This window comes from Streptopelia decaocto (genome assembly GCF_964273445.1).
Source record: "Streptopelia decaocto genome assembly, chromosome: 3".
NCBI classification, from domain to species: domain Eukaryota; kingdom Metazoa; phylum Chordata; class Aves; order Columbiformes; family Columbidae; genus Streptopelia; species Streptopelia decaocto.
The window spans coordinates 1,877,122-1,904,427 of record NC_138656.1 but is presented as its reverse complement, the minus strand read 5'-3'; the positions used below and the strand labels follow the sequence as shown (position 1 = coordinate 1,904,427).

The following is a 27,306-nucleotide window of genomic DNA, read 5'->3' as shown; positions in this document are numbered from 1 at the left end:
CCAGCGCTTGTGCACCAAATGAAGAGCAAAAGGCCGAGCATGTTTGCTGAGCTGCAAATGAACCCTGACGCCCATCACTGTCAACAAGAGATCCAGCAAAGCATGGAGCTTTGCCACCACAAAATCCCATTTCCCCATCAGCAATAAGCATTGTGTGAAAATTTTATTTTCTCGGAAAACTCGCCTATTACTTTCTTAAATTCTCTGCAAAATTTTCCACTGTAAAGAACAAAGCTTTAGATAAAAGCATCTGACCAGCCACGGCAAAAATACAGCAAAAGGCCATGAAAAGGAGCTGTCATCTTTTATGCCCAAATATATTCCATTTTAATGCAACTAAAAATGAAGAGCTTGGGGAAAAGGCAGCAATAAATAAAGGCTTTTCTTATTCTCCTAATTCAGCAGTATATTAGTTGAAAGGTCATATGATGTTAGATTATTTTTAAGTTCAAATGATTTCTTTCCATGAAATAAACAGTTGACTGAAAAACTACTGAAAAGTTTGAATAGAAAAGCTTCAGGAAAGCACGTCCACTTGCCTCGGTTCAACATGAATGGCATTTCACAGCTTTTGATCACGGGGTGCCACAGAAAGCACGGATCCGAGACGAGCAGCTTCAGGGGACGCCACATTCTCCACCAATATGAAACTCCTCCACGTTTGTGTCTTCACAGCCTTATTGTATAGACACAAACGTGAAAAGAGAATCCATAAAGTATGGCCACTAGAAATAGTTTAATAAAGTAAAACTTCAAAAGTTTGGGACAAATGTAGCTCTAATAATGGAACCAAAAAATGTATCAAGCGAAACTAATCTGGAACGTTTCTGTAAGGAGAGGATCTAATTCCACATTCACTCAGGCTTGTGTAACAAGATCAAAACGCGAGTGGGAGGTGCGACATAATTATTCCCATCTCCTGGCAATTCTAAAACTTTACTTTCAGAGAGTCCAGCTCATTGTTGGAAAACCGAGTAATTCCCTATGCCCAGGTTGTTATCAGCGGTGATGGCAACAACTGCCCTGACACAAGACTTTTTCACACCGTGTGCCACACGCCAGCAGCAATAAGCACCCGCACGCAGTTAAACCTCCACAGCTGAGCACGGTTTGCCAGCCCGTGTGTCCTGCACACGCCTGGACATGCAGATCTACAACTGCAAACCCTCCTGCAAGCCCTTGAGGGCTGGCACTGGCTTTTCAGTGCCGCTTGTGTTACGGACTATCCAGTGCTTTAAATCTCCGATTGCTGGGTGGAGTCTCTAAGCATTATTATAACCAATAATAATTATACAATGATTTAAAAAACACTTTTGGACATTTTCAATGAGGCCCTAAAGCTGTTCAATAGCTGTCTGCCAAAAATGTGTCACAGCAAATGAATACTTTCACAGCAGTCACTTTACACAGAGATGGCTACACTGTTTTTGTTCAGACTTTCCAAAAATACTTTTGAGAAGAGTTCAGACTTGAAAAATGTCATGCCCAAATTGGAAGTGGAAAGAGCTTTAAAAATGAAAAGTTCAAGTAATTTTAGTTATAGTCGCTTCTAGATGTGCTACCCATCATCCACGTGTCTGCCGCTGACACCCACCACAGCACCACGCACACGGGCTGCGCTCTGACCCCAGCCCAGGAGCTCTGCTGGCTCATGGCCCGTCCCGAGGCAGAGCTCCACACCTTCCCACGGTGACCAAAAAAGACGAGTGCCCTTCTGCACCTCCCTGTCCTGTCCTTCCTCAAGAGCCGCTACTTATCCCTGGCAGTGCCTTACCAATCTGGGCCACTCTTTCCTCACTTGCCTGGTTGTCATCAGCTCTCTCCTGGTCATTCCCAGGCTAAAGTTCTCCTCACCAGGTTTGCCAGGATTTGGGCAAAGATGCTTTTGTCTGACTTGGTCAGGTGGATCCCATCTCTTCCTGACAGTCCTTGACACTCAAAGAGGGTCCTGTGGTCCCAGGTCCCTGCTGTCAACACCGGCTGTGCAAGCGCTCCCTGGCCACAGGATCCATCCGCTGCTCCTCAAGCCCTGTCACCATTGTAGGGGCTTCATTTTCCAACCTGACAACCACAGACCCTGGCTGCCCCTCCTTTATTCACTACACCAGGGTAAGTTTGATTAATGCATTCAAATAAGAATATTGTACAAGACAAGACAGAAGAACGTTTCCTAACAGAGTTTCCTACAGTGCTCGTTGAGCGTTAGTATATACAAAAATTCATAGACTGATACTAGGCAGTCCATAACATTTTCTTCTTCATTGCATACCCACTTCCATCACACAAGGTATATCATTTATAATGTTATCTAGCTAAAGCTGGCCAGAAACAAAATCCTTCATTACAGACATCTTGGTATTCAAAACTTCTTTTCTCCTTGAAATTGTTTAAAAAGTTTATCTCCTTTTTTTCAAAATGAAGAATTTCTCATGAAGCAAAGTTCGCCATGAACTTCCTCCTACTGCCACCTCCCCATTTCTCGTGACCCAGCTATCCTGCAGCAGCATGCTGAGCTGGATCAGCCTCAGCTGGACCACTTCAAAAGAACGCCTGGTTTTCCAGTGGAGGATTGCAGTGCTCTGAGCCTCCTCCAGGACAGCCCTGGGATCCCCAGGTCATGGATCACTCACGGGAGGCGCCAGGAAAGGTCCTGCCACTCAAACTGACTCGGAAATTGCTTTCACAGTTCTTGGCCAATACTCCTAAACCGTTTGGTAATGTCAGTGAGGTACATGTAAACGAATATGCTTTGTAACTGCTCAAAGTTAAACAAGCGGTTAGATGTCTGATCCTTAGAAACAAAATACAGAAATGGGCACCTTCCCAACTCAGCAGAAAATATACCTGAAACAATAACTTAAAGGCATCCAAAGATGTTAGAATGAAATCGTTAATTATAACATTTTTATGGGGTTGATTTTATCGTGAAGAGCTTGGCAACTTTTCTGCACAGCTAACAGTTTGTTCTGGCTGCAATCCAACACAGAAGCATAACCAGAGCATCTGTGGGTTTGTTTTAATTGTACTCCTGTTCATGGTTTGGGTAACACCGGGCTTTGTTTCATGTTCATCTTTGATTAGTGAGTTAATAAGGGGCCCGATGCTTCTTTAAACTATTGCTGATGAAAGGGAAGTAAATGACCATGTGGCGGGAAGCAAGAAGATGTGCATGCCCTCCATCCTTTGCTTCCCACAGCCTTGCAAAAGTGGCAAATACTGGCACTGCATCTATAGGGATGAAGATTGAGATCTTCTGTCCCACAGTAGCACCCCAACGTAAATGTAGTAAAGCACAACTTGAAGCATTTACAATATCCTTAGGAACCACAAGACTTGGAATGAGATTAAGGGGGAAAAAAAAAAAAAAGAAAGAAGTTTTGGCAATTCAGCAATACCATGCCAGGAAGACGGGAACCACTGTGTGGAAGGAGGAACATGCACAAATTCCTTGCCCTGATGGACACTGAATATTTCACGTGAGCTTTTTCGCCCCCTTGCCTCTTCCTTTCTATGTCTTTTTTTCAAGTCTGAGCTCTGGTATCATGAATGACATTGGCACAAATTGACTGGAGTAGTGAGTTCCTTGATAACTGTACAAATAACAACACTCATGGACTTCATGTCCAGTCACATAAGCCTTCATACTAAACAAGCCAAAGTCCCAAGAACCATGATCCACACCAGCTATCTAACGAAGTGAAGAGGTAAGCCTCCACACTCTGTCATCATTTCCCTGAATCTCAAACACAAAACACTGCATTTTCAAGCAAAAAGCTTCCTTTTCAATGTCTCTTTAGTGGCATTGTTGCTACTTGTTAACAAAACCTTTTTATAAAAAAACAATTATTAATTATATTTTTATAAAGCTATGTACACTCAGAGAAAACTAATCTACAACAAGATTATATGGGACAGATCTCCAATTATTTGTAACATCCAGAAAAATTTTCATTTATCCCAAAATATTTAAATCAGCCACCCACGCATTCTGTCTGCTGCATGGCTACGTGAAGGCTTTTTATACCCACCGCCTTCCTTGGTAGGACAGTATTTTCTAAACAGGCTCTGCAGTTTCAACAGATCTCCCTGAAATTCAGCTGTTCTCTACAATAAGGTGTGCTTTTTGTGAAATCATTGGTTATTTATCCGTCACTTACCCCTTTGCCAGAGAGACACCACCAGTCTGTTGCTAAAGCTGATTTCTCCGTATACCTTGCTGCTTCACAGTGACAGATTCCACAGTGGAGCTCAGTGGAAACAATTCCAGGGACTTCCAACTTATCCTGACTTCCCATTCTGAGGTGTTTGTGTCTTTACTGGGATTACCTGTTTACGGAGAAGCAAAATGAAAGTCTTTTGAATATTTCCCTGGACTCACTTTAAATACTAGACTAGGCTAAAAATACAGAGTTAACCTGCAATGTTGCATTGCCAGCCCCAAACCCTTTCTTCCCTGAGGGGTGCTTTCTTCTGTATGGCTCTTTCTGCACGACAGAATTCAAAGACAAAACCCCTTCAACTTTTATCTAATAAAAAGCAGCAGGAGTAACACAGCCTCTCTAGCACATGTGGCTGGGATAACATTCATTTCCTTTGTACCAGCTGCAGCTCTGATAATTCCTGCTTCCTTCTCCATACTTTTTAGAGCTGGACTTTCCCCTCCACCCCCCATTCCTTTTTCATCATAATAAAAAAAAAAAGCCACCAACAACACAACCTTCAATGTTCGGGCTCCTGTGAAGTGAAACATTCAGAGTTTATCTCACAGAGAGTGATACTTCCTATTGAATGCACTCCCTGTGTTGCTACAACAATATAAAAACTATTGCAGTTTTTTTTTAGAGTATATATCACACATCTACCAAACCCTCAGTCTCCAGTTCACTGGTAATTCCCCACAGTGATCTGGTGCAACATGCTAATAATATGGACAAAGCAGCTAGAATTGGGAGCTCTTTGGGCTTATTCAAAACATTGCTTGGTTCTCATTTTGTCCAGTGAAAGCAACACGAGAGAACAGATATCTTTTGCCATTTTTTTTAAATTGTTATTCACAGATTATTTTTTATGAGAAAAAACAAGAAATACTTCACGCCTAGTGAAAAAAAAAGTAGCAAAGGTTAAACAGAAAGATTATAAGTTTGCAAAGAGAAAAGAGGAAAAATGAACATTAAGAGACAAAGAAGAACTCTAAGGAGTGTATTAGTGAGAATTGTGTCAAACATTTATAAATCCAGTAACGTAACCAGAAAAGATTATGAAGTCCATGATAGCAAAACCAAACCGGCTACTTCAAAATGCCTGGGCAGATGATCTTTATGAGAACCTTAGAACCACTATGGACACATGAAGCTGCAACAGGGAAGATGACAGAAGTATGACAGTCCTCAAAGTAAGGCTGTCTCCTTCCCTGGAGACACCCAAACCCGCCTGGACACCTTCCTGTGGAACCTCAGCTGGGTGTTCCTGCTCCGGGGGGGATTGCACTGGATGAGCTTTCCAGGGCCCTTCCAACCCCTGACATTCTGGGATTCTGTGAAATACTTTACTGGTTTGGGGCTGCTGAAATATGAATATACATATTAATGCACGTGATACCACACTTGGAAGAAAGGTTTACACTAATTGGAAAGGCAGCTGACGAGGTTATTGACTGAACACTGATCCCCACAGATCACCTTCCTCTGCAACTTTCACCTCCATGAACACACTCTTTAGTTATTCTGCTGATTCCTCTCAGCAGGACAAATCCATTAAATATTTAATTAAGCTGTGTTCAATATATTAGGTAAGTGAACTATTCTATCTAGTGCTGGCTTAACATTACATGCTGTATCATTATGTTCTGCACAACACACTGCTGCAATGATATGCACATTATTGGAGGTTTTGTTCTAATTGCTTATGAACAGTAACAGTACAAAGAAAACGAATACCCAAATCAGGAATTCTGATCTAAGCGTACTCCTTTTAGCTATTATTTTTTTAATAAATTCAAGAGGAGATGCACAGACTCAAGAGACTGCTGGTGCACTAATAGGTGGGCATTGAAGTGCGGAGGTTTTTCACTTGTTTGGGTTTTTAAGCAGAGCAGAAATTCATTGATAGAGAAAATCCCCGTGCATGGCTTGCATAGCCCCAGGCATGCCAGACCATAGCAGAAATCTTAACCTGAATGAAACAGAGGTAAAACAGAGAGGGAGCAATTTGGAGACTCTGAGAAATAACATTTAACCTAAATACGGCACAAACCAGAACTGCCAGCAACATCTTGCCAAGCTCAGTCAATGCCCAGCAATCAGGGATGACACACACCGCCACGTTCGGAACATACGGGGACAGGAACGCAAAGAGAATCAAACTGCTGTACATTTTGTAACAGCTGACTTAGGACAATTGCCAAGGGCAAGCGTTTCTGAACATAAACTGATAGGCTGCAGTTGAAACAATTGCTTCCAACAAAGAGATATTAGAGGTAAAAAAACTCCAAAACCACACAAGCTCCCCATACACGAAAAAAACCACCAAAAACAAACAACAGAAAAACAGAAAACCACCACAACAATGTTTTCACTCTGTTTGTAACATTAGATAAACTATGTGCACAAAGCAAGATCACCGCACAGGGAATTCTTGCAAATGTAGCACCATGTGAAATGAAAGAGGATCTAATCCAGAAATCTGAGTTCCTAGGCTGACACAGCAAACATTCAAAGGTTAAATAAAAGATTTCAGCTTCCTAATATCTGAAGATAGGGAAAACTGGGTTCAGTCCTACAAAGTCTGAAGAACTGGGGATAAGATGCCACTACATAAGATCCCAGAACTGACTAACAGAAAGTTGTGATTAAAAAGGGAACCTACCTCGATTTTATTTTTTTTTCAATCTGGAACTCATTGCTATGGAAACAGACAACTGTGAGATGGTTCAGAATTTGTCCCCAGACTCACCGCTTCGATAGGTAAATTCCCATTATTTGCAAGGAGTACTGGATTGGTACCCGGCTCAGTTACTTACTGATCAGCCTTGCTCCTGACCTCCGATTAGAAGCAGGCTGACATTTGCACAGAGAAAATGTCAGATAAAAAGCAGAAGAGGGAAATAGCTCATAAAAAGTAGTTAAGAAAAAAATAAATAAATCACAGCATCTCCTTTTTTCTCTTGTCAACTGGAATCCCCTTGCAGTTCCAGTAATCCAAGTGGTAAGTACTTCCTTACAGTGCCAAAAATGCAAAGATGTTAAGTGAATTTTGCAAGTCAGCCATGTATCAGAAAATCCCAGCTGATTTAACTTCGAGAAATGTCTCTTATAACAAGAGCAAATGTATTCCTTTTCTCCACTGTAATGCCTTTTTTTTTTGGTGGAATTTTTAACTGGGGGGCGTCTTATAAACACTAAAACTAAAACATTCTGGAAAAGGCAGAACATAGAGCTTTGTTGCAAGCAGACACGGGAAGATTTGCCAGCTACCCAATTACTGCTTTGGCAATCAAGCCAGTTCTGGAGCAAGAGCATCGACAACCTTCCACGCACTCAGAAAGTCCCTGAGCCGGGGGGCGGGGGCGCAGGGGAAGCAGTTTGGCTTAAACTGCAAGGAAAACCTCCCAAAGGTTTTCTTGCAAGAGGATCAGATGTTGATGTTTCCCTCAAAAGCAGTTATTTCTAAATAAATAAATAAGGCTGAACAGAAACAGTTATTTTCCATACATCCTTCTGAACCATGGGCAAGACTGAAGGACAAGGTCAGCAGGTTTCATCATTATTACAGACATGGAAAGAAAAAAGAAAAACCACAAGCAGATACTGTTACAGATACTCTCGGTTTAAAGCTACCTCCTCTTCTTCAAAGGGTGACAGAAATGTGCTGGCCCCACAGGGAAATCGGGAATCTTCTCATCTTTGTGCTATAATCTCTTGTTTCTAGTTTTCCAGGGCCATAAATCACTGCTTGGCACTGTGACACAGCCAGAAATGCCAGTACGAGGCCGGGCTGCATGTGTCCTGGCCTGGTCTTAAAAAAGGAAAATTTGAGGGGAGATGGAAGCCATCAGATGTACTTGTTCATGTGGGACAAATATAAAAATATTTACGTATTAATCTGCATAAAGAAGCTTGTTGTCTTATTTGTATGCACGGCCACTGCAGCTGCTCACTTCACTAGGAATCTGAGGACAGCATTTGGTCTGAAATCATATTCGCTAAGTTTACATCTCAATAAGCCAATTAAAATATACAAGAACTCATTAAACCTAGTGGATAACAATAGTAACAATAGTATGCAGTAATTTATAGCACTTCCTATCTTCAGTGCACTCTACAGGCATTAACTAATTAATGGATAACACAAATTTAAAAATCAATGCATGAGCATAGCATATGATTAGAATTAACATTTCAATTACTTTCCTTCTCTGACCACTACATTTACAAAATGCTTCTTAATTCTCTGTACGTACATGTAATAATTAAGAAGGATACTGTACAACTTATTACAAAGTAATTATAGAGTTTCTGAACCACCCTATACACTCGATGAGAAATCACATCTGCTGTCATATTCTCCTTGAAATTCTGCCTTTTTAGTTGATTTCCACAGACCCCTAATAATATAATAGCCTTTTTTTTTTTAGGCTGAGCCTTCCTATTGCGCCACAGCAGTTTCAATGTAACGCAAGGATCTCTGAGCAAGGGCCAAACGTGGAAGTCTTCCATTAGGAGGAGCTGAGGCTTTTCAGAAACGGCAAAACACAAAGACACATTTTGGCAGCTCATCTTCCCCTGCTGCCAATTGAAATCTTGCAGTTTAAAATGACTTCCTTTCAACATCTGTTGTTTTTGTGGCTAACAGACTGACCTTTTTGAGAAGGGAAAAAGTTCCTTCTCTTTTTTTTTTTTTTGCAGGCCACCGGTCTGCAGGGACATCAGACTGAGTCCCTGCGTAACTCACCACTCTTAGATTTTTCCCAATAGTTTTCAAGGCTTTTCAGGTACTAAAACCAAACCAAAAATCCCCAAAGCCAGAGTGCCCATAGACACTAGTTGTCATACCCAGCCTACAATAAACTGAACCCCTCAGGTGACATGTAAATGCATTTGCCTTTCCTCCACAACACGAATTTGCAGCACAGGGTCTCTCTGCTGACGCCTTCCTACCACCGCCCACTCCATCTGCAGAGTTTCGGTTCGTCCTCCTGCTGTTTCGCACACCTTTTTAATGAAAATTACTTCCTATTGCAGCATTTTCCCTGCTAGATGTGTAGGCTGGGACTCTTCACCCTGCTGTTCTCCATCTTTCTTTATGGACTGAGGCAAATTGCCCAGCTAGAGTTTGTGGTAAGAATTTCTTTTTTTCATGTGTCCCTATATAATTGTCGGCTGCTACATTTGAACTTGTAAGTGTAGAGAGACAAAAGCATTTATCCAGCCTGACACAGTTACCTCTTTCCAATGACTTTTCTGCTCATGTTTTAACTCTTTAGCTGGTTGTAGAAGCCTCTGAGCAGGTGGTATCCATTCTAATTTGTCCTTTTTGGTGCTAGTTATGTGTTTCCAATTAACAAAATCAATGGCACACTTCTCATGTTTTCCCTATTACACAAATAAGGACAGGTCTAATGCCTCCGCTGGACAGGTCAAGGTGTCAAAGAAAGCAGAGCGTGATAGGGAAAACCAATACAAATCCCTCAAACCCTCCTGAATAAAGTTCTTACTAATAATTCAATTATCTGATTTTTTTCATATAAATTAATAAAATACCCACAAACTTCTAGCAGGAAAGGCCAGCACTCATTTTAGTCTTGCTCATCATATCATTTGCTTCTGACTAATAGGGCTGCAAATACTCCTTCTTGTGCTAATTATTTTTTTATTATTCTTTAAAATGGAATATTTCTTTAATTTAGAGAGAAGCTAGCTGGTGAGATCTACACAGCAGTATTTCAAGCTCATTGCATTTTACCGTGAAAAAGAAAATGATGATAAAGCCAAGTTTCAATCAAAATGCAGCTGATCACTTCAGAAAAGCTTTTCTGTACACACTGTGGAAGAGAGAACCGTGTTTATTCAGCACTAATAAAGTTTTCTGGGCTCTGAATGGAAATTCTCATTGGTAAGTCCCACTAGCAGGACAGTCCTAAACCCTCACTGTTACCTGTGGGGAAGATTTTATAACAGCAATAGTGAGGCAAAGGGGATGAAATAGGAAAAACATCCAAGGCCACTGTGCCACACTGAGACAGAACTCTGAATGTTGAAACATTTAGTTGCTACAATGCGGGAATCAGATTTAATGACAGCATTTTCCAGGTAAAAATAAGATGGAAGGGTTCATGGTACCCTGCCGTGGAGCCCACCTCAGCAATCCACCTCAATCCATCAACCACTGCTGCTCCTACCACTCTGTGACCTCTGCGGAACACAGGGAGGGAAAAACATCCCATTTCTAAAGCACAGGAAAACATTTTTAGAAGAGCAAGTAAGTTTGTCCCATCTCGGTAGGCTTGGGAGAGTTGGCAAAGAATAAATGAGCACTGGAGAGGAATAATGCTCTGAGCTGAAGAGGTGATACTAAGACAAGATCCAGGCACTGGCCCAGGGCATGAGGAAATCTCCACGGCTGTTAGTACTGGACAGCATCTGGGTAAATAAAGGCTTTCCTGAGCCATTCCCTTCCCGCTGCCTTTCAGAAGTACAGTTCCTGCAGTAAAAACCTGAAGGCTGCAGGAAATGCAAAGTATTTCTCTTTTATAAAAACATTCTAAAGCGAAGAGGTATCACAGGGAGAAATACTTCATAAGAAATTACAGCCTCGTAGCTATCCCACTTTGCTTTTCCGTTTATTATTTCTACCTACCTGCTCTCTCACCCACGCGTCCCCAGCATTATTAGCACTTATGAAAGAGCACAAAGTTTTCATAATAAAGAATGTTTTTGTCCATTAGCTAGAGAATAATATAGTTTGTTCAATATGTTCCCTGGGAGAAAAGAAAAAATGGTCTGCTGTAACTAGATGTTCTTTCACGGGACAATACATTGCATGGAACTACCTGGTTTTCTTTTGGATTTGTAAGGGCACAAACCAGTTCTGCTTGGAGACATGGATTTTCATCATGGGGATGCTGCTCACCAGCAGATGATGTCAGGTGTGCTGTTCATTACGTATCATTGTCCTATATCATTTGTTACGTGTAGAACAAGGAGATAGATTTTTGATCCTAAAAGCTGATTCTGTTCATCTCCTTACTGATAAGATGGATAAGATGAGACAGATAAGGCCATCCCACCCACTGAACCGGGTAGGCGGGCTACCAATTTATTGGGAAACAACAGAGCTCCAGCTTGGGAGAGTCCTCAGGGAGCACCGAGCACAGAGGTGACAGTCCCCTCAACATCGCTCCCCGAAAAGGGAAGAAATAATTGCACAGCAGCCTCATCTGTCCATGAGAGGAACTGCATGAGGAGCAGAGAAACGCTGAGGAGTGGAGTGACACCAGGCAGCTCAGTGCATTTGGAGGATTTGCTACCCACCAACAAACCCCACAAAACTCAGTTATTCACTGACATTTTCACAATGACTCTGAGTTAGTACTGAAATTACAGAACTTAGAAATAAAATGGCAAATAAGCTATGATTGTATTGACGAGTTGAGAGCTACATTTCTCTCTGGCTTTTATCTACTTAAGTCAAATACAGCCTAAATAAATTTTCTTTGTGCCTGGTTTTGATTAGAAACTGTGACCCAGACTTATGTTCCTCAGATTTTGCCACCTGCCTCGCATGGAGCCGGTCACCCGTGTGCTCCATGGGGAGACAGACACCGAGAGAAGCCGCTCAGCTCCGAGAGCCGTGTCCCCAGCACACAGACCTTGGGGACAGCGGGGACAGCGGCTCAGGGGCTGCCCGGCCCAGGCCCACAAGCTAGATGGGGCAAACCCAGAGCTTTCCTCCGGCTCAGGAAAAGCACCGTCCCGATGGAGAAAGGGACAAATGTGTGTGACACGTAACACGGCATTGGTGGGATCACCCAGACTGCAAAATACCTAAAGCGGGTCCAGCCGGTGCCCTCGAGTGAATAAATCTCCTCAGGATGGGCACTGCTGGACCTCCCACCTCATCCCAGGCAAAGTCTGGTCCTAAACCCAACACTGAAGGGATGGCGGCGGGTTGGGGCCGGCCAGCAGGTGGAGCCCGCACACAGCCGTTACACACAAGTTACACAGCCCTCACACGGCCGTTACACAGCCCTCACACGGCCGTTACACGGCCGTTACACAGCCCTCACACGGCCGTTACATGGACATTATGCGGCCGCGGGGCCCTGCGGGCCGGGCTGGCGCCCAGTGCCCTGACACCGCCTGGCACTGGGAATTAACAGCAGGCAACACTTTGCGAGCTGAAATATGTACATATACCTACAAACATATACATGTATATACATAAACACACAGCCACAGCCTCCCAGACCTTCCTCTTCGATCTCCACAGAACAACGGGGCTTCTTCACGCTCTCAACCGCCCTTTGGTTCTCCTCATGGGCAAAATGGCGGGAAGCGCCTCGGCCCTGCCGCCGTTTCCCCTCACAGGGGCTGGTGCTGCGCGGTGACACTGCAGAGAGCGATTCCCTGCGGGACACGGGCTCGGGAAGGATAAATTAATTGTCTCAAGTGACAATGAGCCACGGCTGAGGCAGAGGAAGGACAAGAATCCCCATACCTGACTGCTGCTCCGACCATTAGGGCCACCCCTGTACAAACTTCCACACAGTCTCCCTCTCTTGCACACAAATCATTAAAGCCTGTTCAAATACAAAAATTAGAAAAAAAAAATAATCAATCTGAGTAATTCGCTTTTCCTGCCCAACAAAGTGTCCTGTGAAGTTACTGGGCAGTAACTCAAGGTTATGGCTCTCAAGCTGTGCTGAAGAAAACTTAGCGACATTTTCTGAAAGGGCCACAGTCCATCCAGCTACAGCTCATGAGCCTGACAGAAACCAATATTATAAAATAAGCACCAAGAAAGCCAGAATTCCTGTGTGCTATAGCCACCTGAGCCTCTCCGAAAGCATTTGCGCCCAGAAATGCATTTAGGAAACACCAGTCTCCCCTGACACACGGCCTTCCTTGCAGGAAGGTAGGAAGAAAATATGCCCCTGCGAGTACAGTATTTTACCAAGTACAGTAGCCAGATTTGTGCAGAATGGGACAATTCTCTCTGTTGAGTGACAGTGCCTCGTGCTGTCGGCACAGGGATCTCTGCCAAGGACGGCTGGCAAAGGTACCTGACAGGCTCGTTCCTGCTGAATAAGTTCATTAGGCTTACAAGGAACAACAAGCTCAAATAAAACTGCACACATCAATGTGCCCTGCCTTAATTAAAATGTACAATCATCTAACAGCTGACACCCAAAACACTATCGACACAAAGGATGTGCGCATGTTCCTCGCTTGGCAGTGCTTTATTTTCTATCAAAACTTTTCAGGCAGGGGTTTTTGTTGGTTTGTTTTGGTGTGTGGTTTTTGTTGTTATTTTTTTTGGGGGGGGGCAGTGTCTATTAATTGAGCATGAGAAGCACTACCATGTGGAACCAGGTCTCGTGAGTTTCTGGATGTGTATCAGAAAGCACTTGAAAAGTCAAGGTTGTAGAGATAATAATTGGAAAATATGTGTATCTTTTAGCAATTTGGTGGTATTTTTGTGATCAAGATTTTGTGAAATACTGTACAAGTATTGACTACTTTTTTCCTCCATTTCCTCTTTTTGTAGCTGATTGCTACACTCATACAAAACCAAAAAATTCTGGGGTTGTTTTCCCAAAGGTCTCTCCTTGTAGCACTCACCGCAGGCTCCATCCCGCGGAGCAGCCTCCAAGGGAGGACGGATGTAAATTCAGAGCGTGGACGGTGTGTAGGATTCATCCTTTGGGACAATCACTCCGCGTCCAGCGTCACACTCACCTGTGGCACTAAGGACACCTCAGGGAGCAGGAACTGAACAGTTAGTCCAATGTTTGCTGTGCCTAAGAATTAGAGAACACCGCTTTAAATTGCAATACTACATTTACACTTCAGAATGAAATATAAGCACCTGACTAATTATGTAGATTTCTATCCAGAGGGTTAAAAAAAAAGAGTCAGTCCTGTGCACTTTTAATATTGCCAGACCTCAAGTAATGAATGTTTGCCGTGGGTGTTTCAACACTGCTCTGTCCACTAAGTGTGTGTGAATATATGATAGATACTTTCTTCTGACAGCTAACTAATTGATTCCCAGAGAGGATCAGCTTTCCAAAGGTGAGCAAAAATGATTTATGCAAAAAAGCGGTTTTGTCACAGCAAACATCGCTTTTGAAGGAAATAAAAATGTTGGAAGGGAATAGAAGAAGCACTTCAGCAAACACAATTGACTTGGCTCCCGTTGCTTCTGAGAATAAAAATGTATTTGTATTTTTTCCTTTGTCTATTACTTGTGCTTCTGAGAGTTTAGATTTAAGGTTATTTTTTCTATGCCTGCTTTTATCAACATGATATCTTCCCAATGATCTCCACTCTGGCTGTAGAAACTGTGGTACACAATGTTTTACCATTTGCAACCCATTACAGCATGTTGTTCCAATGCTTTGCAACAGGGTACAATATAAAGCTGTTTATAAGGCACTTACTTGTGTATATAGTTTAGTGTAACTAGAAGATATTGCAAAGAAAGGCTCCCAGAGCCTTCATTTTTTTATTTCCTCATGAAACTATTTTGGAACTTTAATATTCAAGTGTAAATTTAAGCCAAATTAAAGTGCTGAAATGTTTACTGAGAGTGATATTTTAGGAACAAGTAACTTCAAAAGTATTAAGAAAACAAAACGTGGGATCTGAAGGCATACCTCTGCACAGAGCAGGGAAATTCAATCAGGATGGCTTAGCTAGAAAACACTGGGCTCAGTCAAAGGGAGAAGGCGATGAATAAGCCTCTTATGAAGGTGCTTCATATTGACAAATCCCACCGAATACGAGAGGCTGAGAGACACGTTCAAGTCCCTTTGAAAATGAGGTGAAAAATCTAAATCCAATGTACATAGACCCTTCCTTAAAAGAGGCGAGTCTTCAGTAGGTAAAAATAGTTGAACTTTCCTAATTTCAGTACAGGACTTGAAAGTGTTTTGCAAACAATCCGGCCTTAGCAATGCTCCTGGGAAGCGAGGGTGTTATTATGCCCATTTTACAGAGAATGTGCATTAAGCAGATTTTTGCTATCACATTTTAAGACCTCAACCATGAGGCAGAAACAATTTTGTAGCACAGCCTAAAGCCAGCACAGAGTACCAAGGCCAGAGAGCAAGTTCTTCTATTTTCTCCCCAATTTGTCGCAGGCAACACTGACCTGGGCCAGGAGAATATTTGCCTGAGCCAGAGCAGCCCTTTGGGGCAGCGGCAGAGCCTGAACCTTCCTGGACAGGACAGTGATTCCCTCCGAGGTGCTTTTCAGTGATTTTGTTGCTTTCCACATCTTTTGCTGTTTTCGTTACTGAGGAAAGGCAGCATGAAGTGGAAAAAGCACATATTTTCAGAGAGCAGAAAGTTCGTTTATTAGAGTCTATACAGTATGCCATGCAAGACGGCCCAACTATTTTATTTCCGAAGAAAAGATTCCCCTGAGCAAGCTTTAATTCACAGTTCCAAACTGACTGGCAACCAGGAGTAGATGAGCGCTCCAGATCACGCTCCATCACAATACAGTTACAACTATTTAAAACCCAATTAATTCTCTTTCTGACTTTCCCATCGAGCTGTAAGGTTCCAGTTGGCAAGGCAATTCACTTTGATTTCGAATTCCTGCTTGGAAGATTAACTGAAAATGGATTTGGCTTGAACAGCTGCACCGAACATATTTTGTTTTATTTTGTTGCCATCTCAAATAACAATACTTAGCACTCTCCGTCTTCAAAGCGTTATACAAACACTGAGTCACATCCCCTCACAACAATCTCGTGACATCACCTCCTGTAAATCAAATCATTCTCCCAGCAAAGACGTGGAGAACGAGCAAAAGAGCCGCAATTTGTGCAGGGTCACAGGAAAAGCCCTTGGCAGAGGCAGATGGAGAAGCTCACAGGCCCCTCTGCTCCTCCCTTTATTAATCTCCAGTGTTGCAGACACATGTGGGTTGTTTTGGTGTAGGTTTTTCATTTTCTTTAGCTCTGCTCACCCAAGGTAACATCCACGGCCGCTCACCCATGCACGTATTAGTTTGCCCGCACGGCTGGCTCCACGGCAGGGAGTTCCCTCTGCCCTCGGTCACTAAAAGCCTTTTTGGGCGTGGTTGTTTGCCCTCAAGTCACCGAGGTCCATGTATCTGGCTACGTCTGTCCAGGGAAGATCATCAGGTTTACACCAAGGCCTCTGCCAGGAAGTTCCTGCCCTACTCAATGAATGAGAATCATGCAAGGCCCAGCACTCAATCAGAATATTTTTTACACGAGGCTGATACATGGGCACGTGAGTCACTCAATTAGGAGCCTCGGGGCACACTGAATTCCATGGAGAACGGTACATCCTCTCAGGGTAACTCAGAGATGTTAATTTAGGCTCCGCTGACTACAGAGAGAGCCTGTGCTCCTGAATTAGACATCTAAATCGGTGTCTGTGTGAAGCAGAAGTCGTGTGAACACATATCTATAAATACATATTCTCTACAGTGCCAGCTCCCATAAAGTGAAATAATGTCAAACATGTCGAGCATGTAGTTGTCAGGGTTTCTTTTCCTGAAGAAAACTGAAATAGAAAACACACTATTTGTGTTTCTCACACATCTTATTTTGTTTCCCTCCTTATTTGGCTTCTTCCTAACTATCTGAAGAGATCTTTCAAGACCAAAAGAACCAGATTATTCCCCATAAAACTATAATATTACCCAAAGAGCTCCTTCCCAAGGCATTCCGAGGCACAAGCAAGGGAACTGCTTCTCCTAAGGGATGACAGGTACGCAGCAACACAATCTAGCAGTTTTTGTTGAGTTTATGCCTCTTTGTGCAGTCTAGCACCCTCATTTCCAGGCCAGAAGGCACTGGGGAAGAAATGGCATCACAAACAGGCTGAATTGTGCGGCAATTAAGACACTGGCCTAAGGTAATTCCTAGACTCATTAATACTGTGGTGTGGCCCTCTAAAATCCACTGAATTCTTCCTGGCCTGACTGCAGGCTAACACTGTTTGCAACACAGACCCAGCCGAGCCTGCAGCAGTGTTCTTTGGCATTTTAAGTCACCCACAGAGCCATTTTTGGCTTTTCTATTACTGTGGTGGTAGGAACACATAAAGACACCAAGAACATATAAGCAGCCCACAAGAACAGAAAGAGGATGCAGCAAAAATTATTTCTGAGAACCTCCTTCAGTATCAACTCCCAACTGCTGCCTTTTGCTCTGTCACCTTTATTCCTTCTGAGACTGGATTATCCATTTCACATCCAGGGACTGAAATAAATCCATCATCTGGGCTATCCTGTATCAAGTGTGCAAAATAATTAATATTGCCATATTTATCATCGATCTCCACACTTTCTAGTTGCAGAATGGTAAAATATTGCACGATAAACTGTGTGATGGAAGAAGCAGGAACAAAACCTTGGACTGCTCCTCTTGGACACAGTCAATTAAAGAGGTGCAGAAGGATGAGTTTAAAATTGATATTTCTCATTGTGCAATAATGCTACTGATGTTAACAGAGCAGCAGCACTGAAAGCTGAATCAGATTCCCACCGACGTTTCGACGTATGACATTTAAGATCTTCTATTAACCACTATTGAAGTTTCAGGTACTATTTCACGCCAGAACAGTGTTTTATACAACCTTTACTTCACAGGAGCATCGCTGTTTCTCAGTTATAATAAAGTCATGAGCTGCGGAATAAAAAGGAAGAAAATGGTCAAGGTAACTATGTAGATACGAAAAGACTACATGTATTTATCACTTCAAAGTGAAAACAGTGCAGACAGGAAGGGAAAGAGGTTCAGTAAAAGCAGTTTCAACAGCGGAATTTAAAATTATTCACATATTCCGTGGAAAGAATCCACAGCACTTTCATCTGCTAATAGTAGTACTGTGTTAGGAAACAGCACTTAGAAATTCTGGATTAAATCTTGTAAAAATGAAGTGGAAGCCGTTGGTCCCAGTCATTCATAGTCAGAGCGAAAGCCCTGCGAGGATTTGCTGCAGTGATGCGCAGGAAAGGGAACGGGTTAGGAGGACTAGAAAGCATTACTGATACAAACCACAAACGTGGTTCTCGTTCTGCGTCTTCTCCAAGGGAAGCTTGGATTGCCCGCACCTGATCCCATAGGAAATAACAGCTTCATCACACGGTTTCATACACAGAGGGTGTTTACAGCAAACAGTGGATACCAGCAAACGCTCAAAAGTAAAGAGTCTCTCTTAGATCCACACTTAACCTTTGGAAGTTCAGCAGTTTCACCTTCACACTTCTGCAGAGTCTCCCAAAGCCATGTACGGATAATAATGAATGAGCGGATGCATTTTATACCTTGGCAGCCCACAGCACAAAGGTCAAGATCCTCACCCGAGGCCAAAAGGGGAGCAGTGAGAATGAGCAACAAAACCACGTGCACAGCCAGGTCTTCAGTTTATCCGCAATTTTACAGTGAAGACAGCTGCCTTCCTTCAGTGCAAAGAAGTGATACTGATGGGGAAAAAAAAGGCAATATAAGCACAACTGTATCTGGGTGCCGATTTCAGGAGGAACATTTCAGGAGGCAACGTAAGGTGCCAGCTCACACACAAGCTTTTAACAGGCTTAAAAAAAATCACCCAGCTAACACTTGATTTCGCATCTACTGACCTGTTCCAAAGAGCAAACGAAGCAGCACGGGAAGAACGGGAGAGAAAACGCAGCCCAGGCAGCGCAGGGCAGAGAGGAGGTGGGGTGGGCGCTAAGAGCCCAGATGTGCTGCCCTCAGCAACAGCTGCTATTCCAAACACTCCTCAAAAGCACTTGCACAAAAATCCCATTGCTCAAAAAATAAACGAGTAAAACGACTTCCATAAATACACAAACAAGGAGTAAAAATACATGTGTGTATGTAATATATATATATATATGTATAAATGGAAATATAGACTGAGAATGAAATGTCCTCAGTTAAACCTGAGACACCACACAAAGAAATTTCGGTGTTCTTGCCAACCCTACAGACAGAAAAAGCCCAGCGATTGTGGCCAGCAAAGATTTACAGCAGATTTCTATAGAAAGCAAGAGGCAAAAACCCAAAGTCACCCAAGCCCATTTCACTAGACAGGCCAACTTAATTAATTTGTTCAATTTGCTTCTATTCTATGCATGGGTGTAAATGCGGGTTCAGAAGCAGAAGACTAGAGCTGATGGGAATGAAGCTCATTAAGAAGCAATAAAGAGGAAGGGATGCCAGAAAATGAATGCTAGTTCATCGGGAGAATTTTAAAAAATGCCATTTGTCTTCCTGACACGGAGGGAGAGGAGCCGAGCGAGCCCAAGCGGCTGCTTAGTCTGCAGGGCCCTTGGTTCTGCTGCCCTTTGACCTCAGCCTTTCCATCAAGCCAACACTAAGCCATGCACAGTGCCACCTCTTACTATCTAGTAACTCAGTTCTTAAAGATTACAAGCCAAATAAAATAAAAAAAGAGACACTTAATACAGGATGGCAACAGAACGCTCACTGATCACCAATACCGGTGCTAAAAATCCTTCCTCCTCAGCATCATTTACACATTTCTTGTGATCTACCCAACAGAAAAGCTCTGCTTTCTTCCTAACTCAATGGCAAAGCTTTCACCGCAGCGGCAGATGTGGTAAACTTCAGTAAATAATCAATCGTGCTGCCCTGCACACGGTTAGAGAGGGAGAAGGAGGAGCTGCGGATCCTGGGTACACCCCACGCTCAGCGTCGTGCGTGTGACATACAGGAATATTCCTCTCTGAAGATGCAGCCCACGCTTCCGAACCAGCTTGCACTTAAACACTTGAACTGGGACCATTCCTCCAGACAAAATACGTCCTTTCTTTTGCACAGAAATTCATTTTGCATGGGTGGGGAGCTGGAGGAAGCCTGGCTCACCCCGCACAGGTCAAACAGTGCTACAAACACGAGCTGCTTTCCGAGGTGGGTTCTCATCCTGTCCTCCTTGAGCGCTCCGAGCCTTCCTGAGGGCGTTTACTCGTTCAGCCTCTTGAAGAAGAGCAGCTGTGGCCATGTCTGCAGCAGGAGACACTTGTGCACCTCACCTTCTCCAGGAATCTCCACCAGCCGACACAGCCTGAGCCCATAAATAAGTCAGACTCAATTATTTTATATCAAAACAATATCTTAGCTTTTAATGAGTGCAACTGCCAATATGGGGAGTCGTGCGTTATGAATCACTATTTTCTCCTTCCTAGCACTTTCTAATTTCCTGCTAAGGAGACAAGCTGAATGGGGTCATTAATCTGAATTAGAAATACTGTGACCTGCTCTGCACTTTATCTGTTAACGTCTTCTGCCGCAGCAATATAGGATGGGATTTTGTATTGCAGACAACAGTGGGATGTGAAAAATGTAGGTCCTCGTTTTGAATAACCTCAGGAAGAACTCTTAAATTTAAATGCAGTGCAAGGTTCTCTGTCTTGAAGCATCATTGAAAACATGTTGACCAGACAGCAGATAACGTGTTCTTTAAACAAGCTAGGATAGGGACTTTTCTCCTTTACCTTCCAATTCAATATATTAAATATATTCATAGATGAATGGCATCACAAAACAACTATAAATAGAAATATAGTGTATTAATATATAAAAAGAGCATAAATAATAGCAATGTCTGAAAAACGAACGAAAACCACGGTACCTGATTTTATATTCCGTTTATAAAGCAACTTTCCCCACTTGGGAGCCCAAAGGCCCTGACAAAAGACAGGTCATGCTGGGTCTGTGCTTTTCAAGCAGAATTACACTCTGATCTCTACGGAGGGTTCTTCAAAGACACAAACATGATATAGCCCAAGGGGTCCCATACCTGAAAACGCTTACGCACTCAGCCTTGCTTGCCTTTTTTATTATGACTTTTTTTTAGACTAAAACGGAAAGCACAAGCTCTAGTCGTGGAGTACATTGCCATTGTGCAAGGCACAGGACAAACTCAGCCCAACAAAAATAAGACGCCAGAGCTGAGACCTGAGCGTTGCCCGGACTCCTTGCCAGCCGCTCTACAAAGGAATGCGCCTCCCTCAGAACAACTTTCCGCAAACGGATAATCCCTGCTAAGTCAGTGGGAGTTTTCCATCGGATTGAAACTGCTCATGGAAAGAAGAATTTCCAGCATCCAGCCCAAGGCCTGAGCAGCTCGTACGCCAGGTTGCCCGAGCTCCAGAGCTCCTCGAGCGGGACTGGGCCCAATTCAGAGAGCAGCATTCACAAACGCTCATTTTCTCCTGCCTACAGCAGTTTTACTGTGTCGGAATCCCTTCAGCGTTTAGTTCTACTTAGTTCTAAGTCATCGTTCCTCTGAGCCAGAGCTTTACCCCCAGGGTGTGACAGTTCCGGTCCGTTTTGGTGTCATGTTAGACAGTTATGTTTCACAGTGCGAACATTCTTCGCCTTTGCAAACCTTGTTGCTAAATGCACATTAAGGCAGACTACAAATTAGAGCCGAGTAAGCTAATTCAGGTGGAAGAGTCAGTTTTTTGGTTGTTCAAATGCTTCTGCTTGTCTGTGTCCCTGTTCTTCTCCAGAAGGTGACGAACAACCTGGATTTCAGCAGCTTCTCATTCTGCTGACAAGACAGAGCAGGGGGTGAAAAGTTAATGCTGTGCTCCCAAAGTTTACAGATATCAAGAAATAGATTTAAAAACCGCACACTAAAATCACTTCTATTTTTGTACAACAGATTTTTCTATAAACGAGCTGTCTGTGGCGTCCTCCCCCCTCAGCCCTGCACACACGTGGCAAGACGACATGAAATCAAATGTGAGTTCTTGAAACAAGAACGGCATTGACAGCTGAGCTGATTTCTTCCCTTATTTGATGTAAACAAGTTGTACATGAATAGCAGCGTTTTCTCTTCAATGCTTACAGATTGCAAACAATCTAATGTACAGGCACCAGAACCATTTTTTTCCCCTATGTCTATCACGGTGTGACACAACAGCCAGGATGGAGCTGGGGAAAATGAAAAATGCCTGTAGAGCTTCCCACCACTTGCTTAGTTCTTCAGTTTACCCTCCTCACATCGCCCTCGCTTGTTGCTGGGACAGAGAAATTCCCATATATGATATAACTACTTCCTCGGACTCAAAAAGACATTTTGTGCTGGAAAAAGATGAGAGAGGGCAAAGAGATGGAAGCCCCTGTCTTGATTGTTTTTAACAAACATGTCCACTGGCATACAAGCTAAAACAAGCAAGGTAGCTTTTAAAAGCCTGGGTGTACTTAGAAGTAACTTAACTGTTGAATCAGTTCTGAATTCCTTTTACTCAAAAAAGAACTGCAAACCGCAGTGCTGACGGCCTGTGCTTGGACAACTGGATTAGCGTCAGGAAACGACTTGCCCTGCACTGGGCCAGCACTGGTTTGCTTTATTTTTTCCTATTTCAGCCTTCGACTATTAAAAAAAAATGGCAAACGGTTAAGAGTGCAGGAATTGCTGGTGTTGCCATTTCAGCATCCAGGTTTGCCAGCGGCTTTCAGCCCACTGGCCAGGTCAGCGTTGCCACCGGGGCCCACCCCAACCTGCGCTCACGCCGGTGCCCCCTTGGCCAGGCACAGCAAACGGGCTTTCTGCAACTTGGAAGATGATCCAAACAGTCATCTCATCAACCTTCCCTATTGCGCTACCAGCCTTGGAGGAATTGCATTGTTTCTCGAGGAAAACCTCACCATTTCCCACTGACACGTTTCCATTGCCGAGCAGCATTTCTGTCCTCACGGTGGGTCGCAGCACGTTAACAATAATAAACTCTGTCCCCAGACCTTGTCCACTTGGAGCTGTGACACCAACAGGCACATCCTAAACTCTCTATTATCTTTCCAAATCCTAGTAAAGCTGCAATGCATTCTAACACTTTTTTTTCCCTGTCCTTATGCTGCCATCCAGTTTTTCCAAAGGAAACACAGCAGCTCTTTTCATGAGCTTTTTGAGGATTTTGGAGGCTGACACTCAGCCATGCAGTAATTCCTAGAAAAAGGAAAGCAGAACAACTGAACATTTGAACTCCCACAAATAACCTCCGCAATGATTTTCCACATGACCCAGAAGATTTATTTTTAGAAGCAGAAAAGTAGCTTTATTCTCTATTTCCATTTAGTCCCTGTGCTGTTGGATAGGACACTCAGTAAGGATGAGTATTATTATTTCTCCGTGATGTGTATTCGTTTGGAAAAACTATAATTCCTAGAAGTAGCAGCCATGATGAAGACACGCTGTTCTGAGCACTAACTTATGGTACGAGACAGCTTCTGCCTCCTGAGAATTTACCATCCAAACAGACACAGCAGAGAAAACAAGAGGAGACGTCGCTTTTGCCGGCAGGGGATGTTCCCGAGTTTCCGCTTGGGTGGGAGACAGGACCAGCATCATCGATCTTTCTGGACTTCAGACTCGCCTCCCTGTCTGGTCGCAGGTGTTTTCTGCTCTCACTGTCTTGCCATGAACGGAGGTTTTGGCAAAAGCTGCTGTTTTTCCAAGGCCACCCCCCACCCAACAGACAACTGCCCTCTACCCCCCCTGCTTGACTTCCAGCTGGGACACCCCCAGCACTCCAGAGCCCACCCAAATCCCTGTTCCTTCCACAGCATCTCTGTTCTAGTCTCTTCTCCGCTCAGAACCACAGCAAATCAAAAATGCTTCTCCCTGCCTTACAGGATCCTACCAGCCCTTGAATTTTATCAGATTTTTAATTATCAGAATGCTAAGAGAAGATACACAATGTGCTACCTTGCACAGTGTAGTAATTCTTCCCACACAGATTTACTTATTTACTAATCTCTTACTTATTTCAACAGCCTGAGAACAAGAAACAGCCAATGACAAATGCTGGGGAAGCAGCTTTCTCTGTGTGAAGCTACACAGAACTTGAACATACATGCCGTAGTAGATGAAGCCATAAATTCTATTTACTGTAAAAGCCCACTACTATACATCATATTCCTAACAAAAAATGTGCGACTACAATGCATTTCAGCGAATGGCTGTGGAAGAGCTATGGAAGGGTGGACAAGAAAAGGCTGCTGCTGCCCAGAGATGGGTGATTTCCTTAACTTTTTTGGGGGGGGCAGACAGAACAGGGCGTGTGCATTGAAAACTTCTGAGATCAAATACAAAAATACAATAAATACAATTCTAAGATCAAATCTAAAAGCTCCTGCAAATACCTCAACAGCTATTTTAAGACTCATTTTAGTAGCTAATGATAAATGTAATCCATACCTCTTTATAAGCCACTCCTTTATTTCTTCAGTCCCATCTAGAACTGGTACCCCAGCATTCATTTACCCCACGGCTTTTCTCCCTGGTATCTACCAGAGCAATCACAACGACAGCAAGAGATGAGGAACCTATTTCCACTTTTAAACACTTTCTGGTTTTACTGCTTTTTTTCCTGACGTCTTGGCTTTTCCAAACGCCGCTTCCTTGGGACCCGTCAGCCCCACCTGAAGTCCATGAAAATCAAGAGGATCCATCAGTTGGTTCAAAGAGGTTTGGGACTCGTGTCCGGGTGCTCGGCACAGGTGAACAGGACCCGGCTCATCTCTGGGCTCTTCCTTAGTGTTGAAAGTACATCCCACAGCATTTCTATTCCTATTTCTCGGAATAAACCTGTCTACACAGACCTTTCTGTGCTGTGAACCACTGGAGCTGAAACACCTCGGCTAAGCAAACGGTTCTCTTAAAAATCTTTGCCTTTGGCAGTTTCTCTCCAGCTGATGTATCAATAGCAATTCTGATATGGGTTCAGGATCCATATTTAAAATACCTTTGTTTCACACCAGATTTATTACAGATCTATAGAACCTAATTATTACTGGCTTTTAAGTCTTACTTTGTTAATCCTGCTGTTTGTTGGCTTTTTTCTTTTAAAAAGATGATGAATACTTGAGTGATTTTTAAGTTAAGATTCCACAGGAATAATCACTTTTAAGAAACCCCTGAAAAGCTCTGGTGAGAACAACAGTTTACAGCGAATCAAAAGGAAAAATTCCAATTACAGAATTTTTAATTTAGGAATTTTGTAGTGGAGAACACTTCAGAAGCTCCTGAAATTTTATATGTCATCTGTCCATTACGTATAGACCCACCGACATACCATTCTACTTATCTTAAGCAAGTCATATTAATTGACATGTTATAAAAGGTTATCTTGCCTTTATCCTCATTTTAGGGATAGAAGCAGCTCACTAGCAGACTGTAGGAATGTCACAGGAGAGACCTGCGCCTCCCTCACTCATGTGCAGGGCACAGCTTGAGACAAACCCTGCGCAGAAATTCATTTACTGCGAAAACACACGCAGGAATATTCCCAGAACATACTTGACGGACGAGACAAAACCATCTTCTCGGTCCTTCTTCATCTGCCCCTTTGCCCGAGTTCTTCTCTGTCCCATTCTGGAGAAAATGAGATGATTTGGGATACAAAGCGTGGTGCGGTGACTGTTGTGCTATCTCAGCGGGGAAGGGGCCGCCAGCGACGGCTGCGTTATCCACCAGGTGCTGCACCGCTCCCCGGCCAAAACCCACCGGGGTTTATCTCTGATCCTTCCCTGCTCACGGTCACAAAGAACTTGGAGAGCAGAGTCCAAGGGGGGTGGGAAGGCAAAACAAAAGTCGTGGCTGAAGTGCGGCACCTGGCAGGCACAGCCCCTCAACTCACCAGGGCCCTCCCCATGGAACCCGCAGCGATTCCAGCCCCGCACGGGGAGAATTTTGCACTAGGCATCAAATCGTTCTGGTTTTGGGGGAACAGTCCGTGAATCTCCTCCTGCCGATGAGAACCCACATAAGGGTGAATTTGTATTTCGCTGCTCTTTCAATTTGCAAATCTAACAGAGCAATTCAATCTGCATTTCTTTAATAGAAAAACCATTATAATCAGCAAGTCAGGATTTAGAGAGGGTTGGTTTTTTTTAGGTTTTGTTCCCTTCTGCACCTCTACAAACAAAAGCTCGGATTATGCGGAGCTTGGGCCGTAACTCCAGCAATGACAGCCCATGTCCGTGGGTGCGCGGGGCGGCGAGCGGCCGCTCTTTGCTTCGGGGACTCTGGTCACGGCTGGACCAAGAAGCACGTCCGTTCATACAAATAGCACTTTAGTTCTTTAATTAAAATGCAGCATAATCAGAAACAATTGAACAGACATCGCCGAGGCACAGAGGGAACAGCGTGCTGTTACAAGCCGCGGTATTAAGGCTGGAGACGATTTTCATTTGTTTCCTTATTAAGGAACATAAATGAAGCCTTATATTATTTGAAGATGCTTGGAGAATGTAGGTATGAGCACTTGGTGGGTTAATCACTTCCAGACAGAAGACTATTGGTAATTTCTTTAATTACAGTACAACTAATCAAACACAGAAAACTCAAAAGAATTGGCCGGTTCCTATGGATTAGACTGCAGGGGTCCTGTCTAATTTCAGGGACTTAACCCCCGATTTCAAGTCGTGTATTTCAACTCAAGTCCAGAACAAAACGCAGGGCGGTACAGCAGATGGTGAGGTTACCACACCGTTTGCTGGATTTTTATTTAATACAGCTACAGCTGAGCTTTGGAGGGCAGAGACTATTAACAATAAAATTATTGAACCAAGTATCTTTCTATGGAGTTTGTATAATGGGTTTAAACTCGCTGCAAAAACATAAATTCATAAACTCTTAAAAGCCACCCAGTTTCAGTCTTTGTTCAAAAGGGCAAATGCAATTGTATAAACTGTTTCTTTTGGCTGTGTTAAGGCATCAGTGTTTAAGACTGGAATTTCTTTATATTGTTACTTAATTACATTTATTTAGTGTTTTTAAAAAATGTATAAAATGAGTTACTGTGATTAGCTTAATATTTTCCTGAATTGTAATCTAGTTCCTTTCCTAATGATTTTTAATATGCCTTTGTCATATTTTTATAAGACTTTTCTAAAAATAATATGTTTCTAGCTGGCTAATTCTGACATAAAAAGAGAATGAGCCCAGCGATTCAGGAATCAACTCTTGCTAGAGAAGCCCTAAAGAATCTCAAATGTATTCCCAGTGACACATGGAATAATAATTACTTTTACATGGCACTATAATGGAGGAGGTAATAGAG

At 43.1% G+C, this 27,306-nt stretch overlaps 1 protein-coding gene across 1 annotated transcript in view; it reads right to left on the bottom strand.

Annotated features, from left to right (window-relative positions):
- Nucleotides 1-27,306, bottom strand: part of CCDC85A (coiled-coil domain containing 85A) — a 99,745-nt gene that overhangs the window by 61,345 nt on the left and 11,094 nt on the right. Inside the window, exon 2 of the mRNA XM_082049089.1 lies at nt 4,158-4,326. Within this exon, the coding sequence (XP_081905215.1) occupies nt 4,158-4,295 (138 nt within the window). The 5' untranslated portion in view covers nt 4,296-4,326. The remainder of the gene's footprint in view (nt 1-4,157; nt 4,327-27,306) is intronic.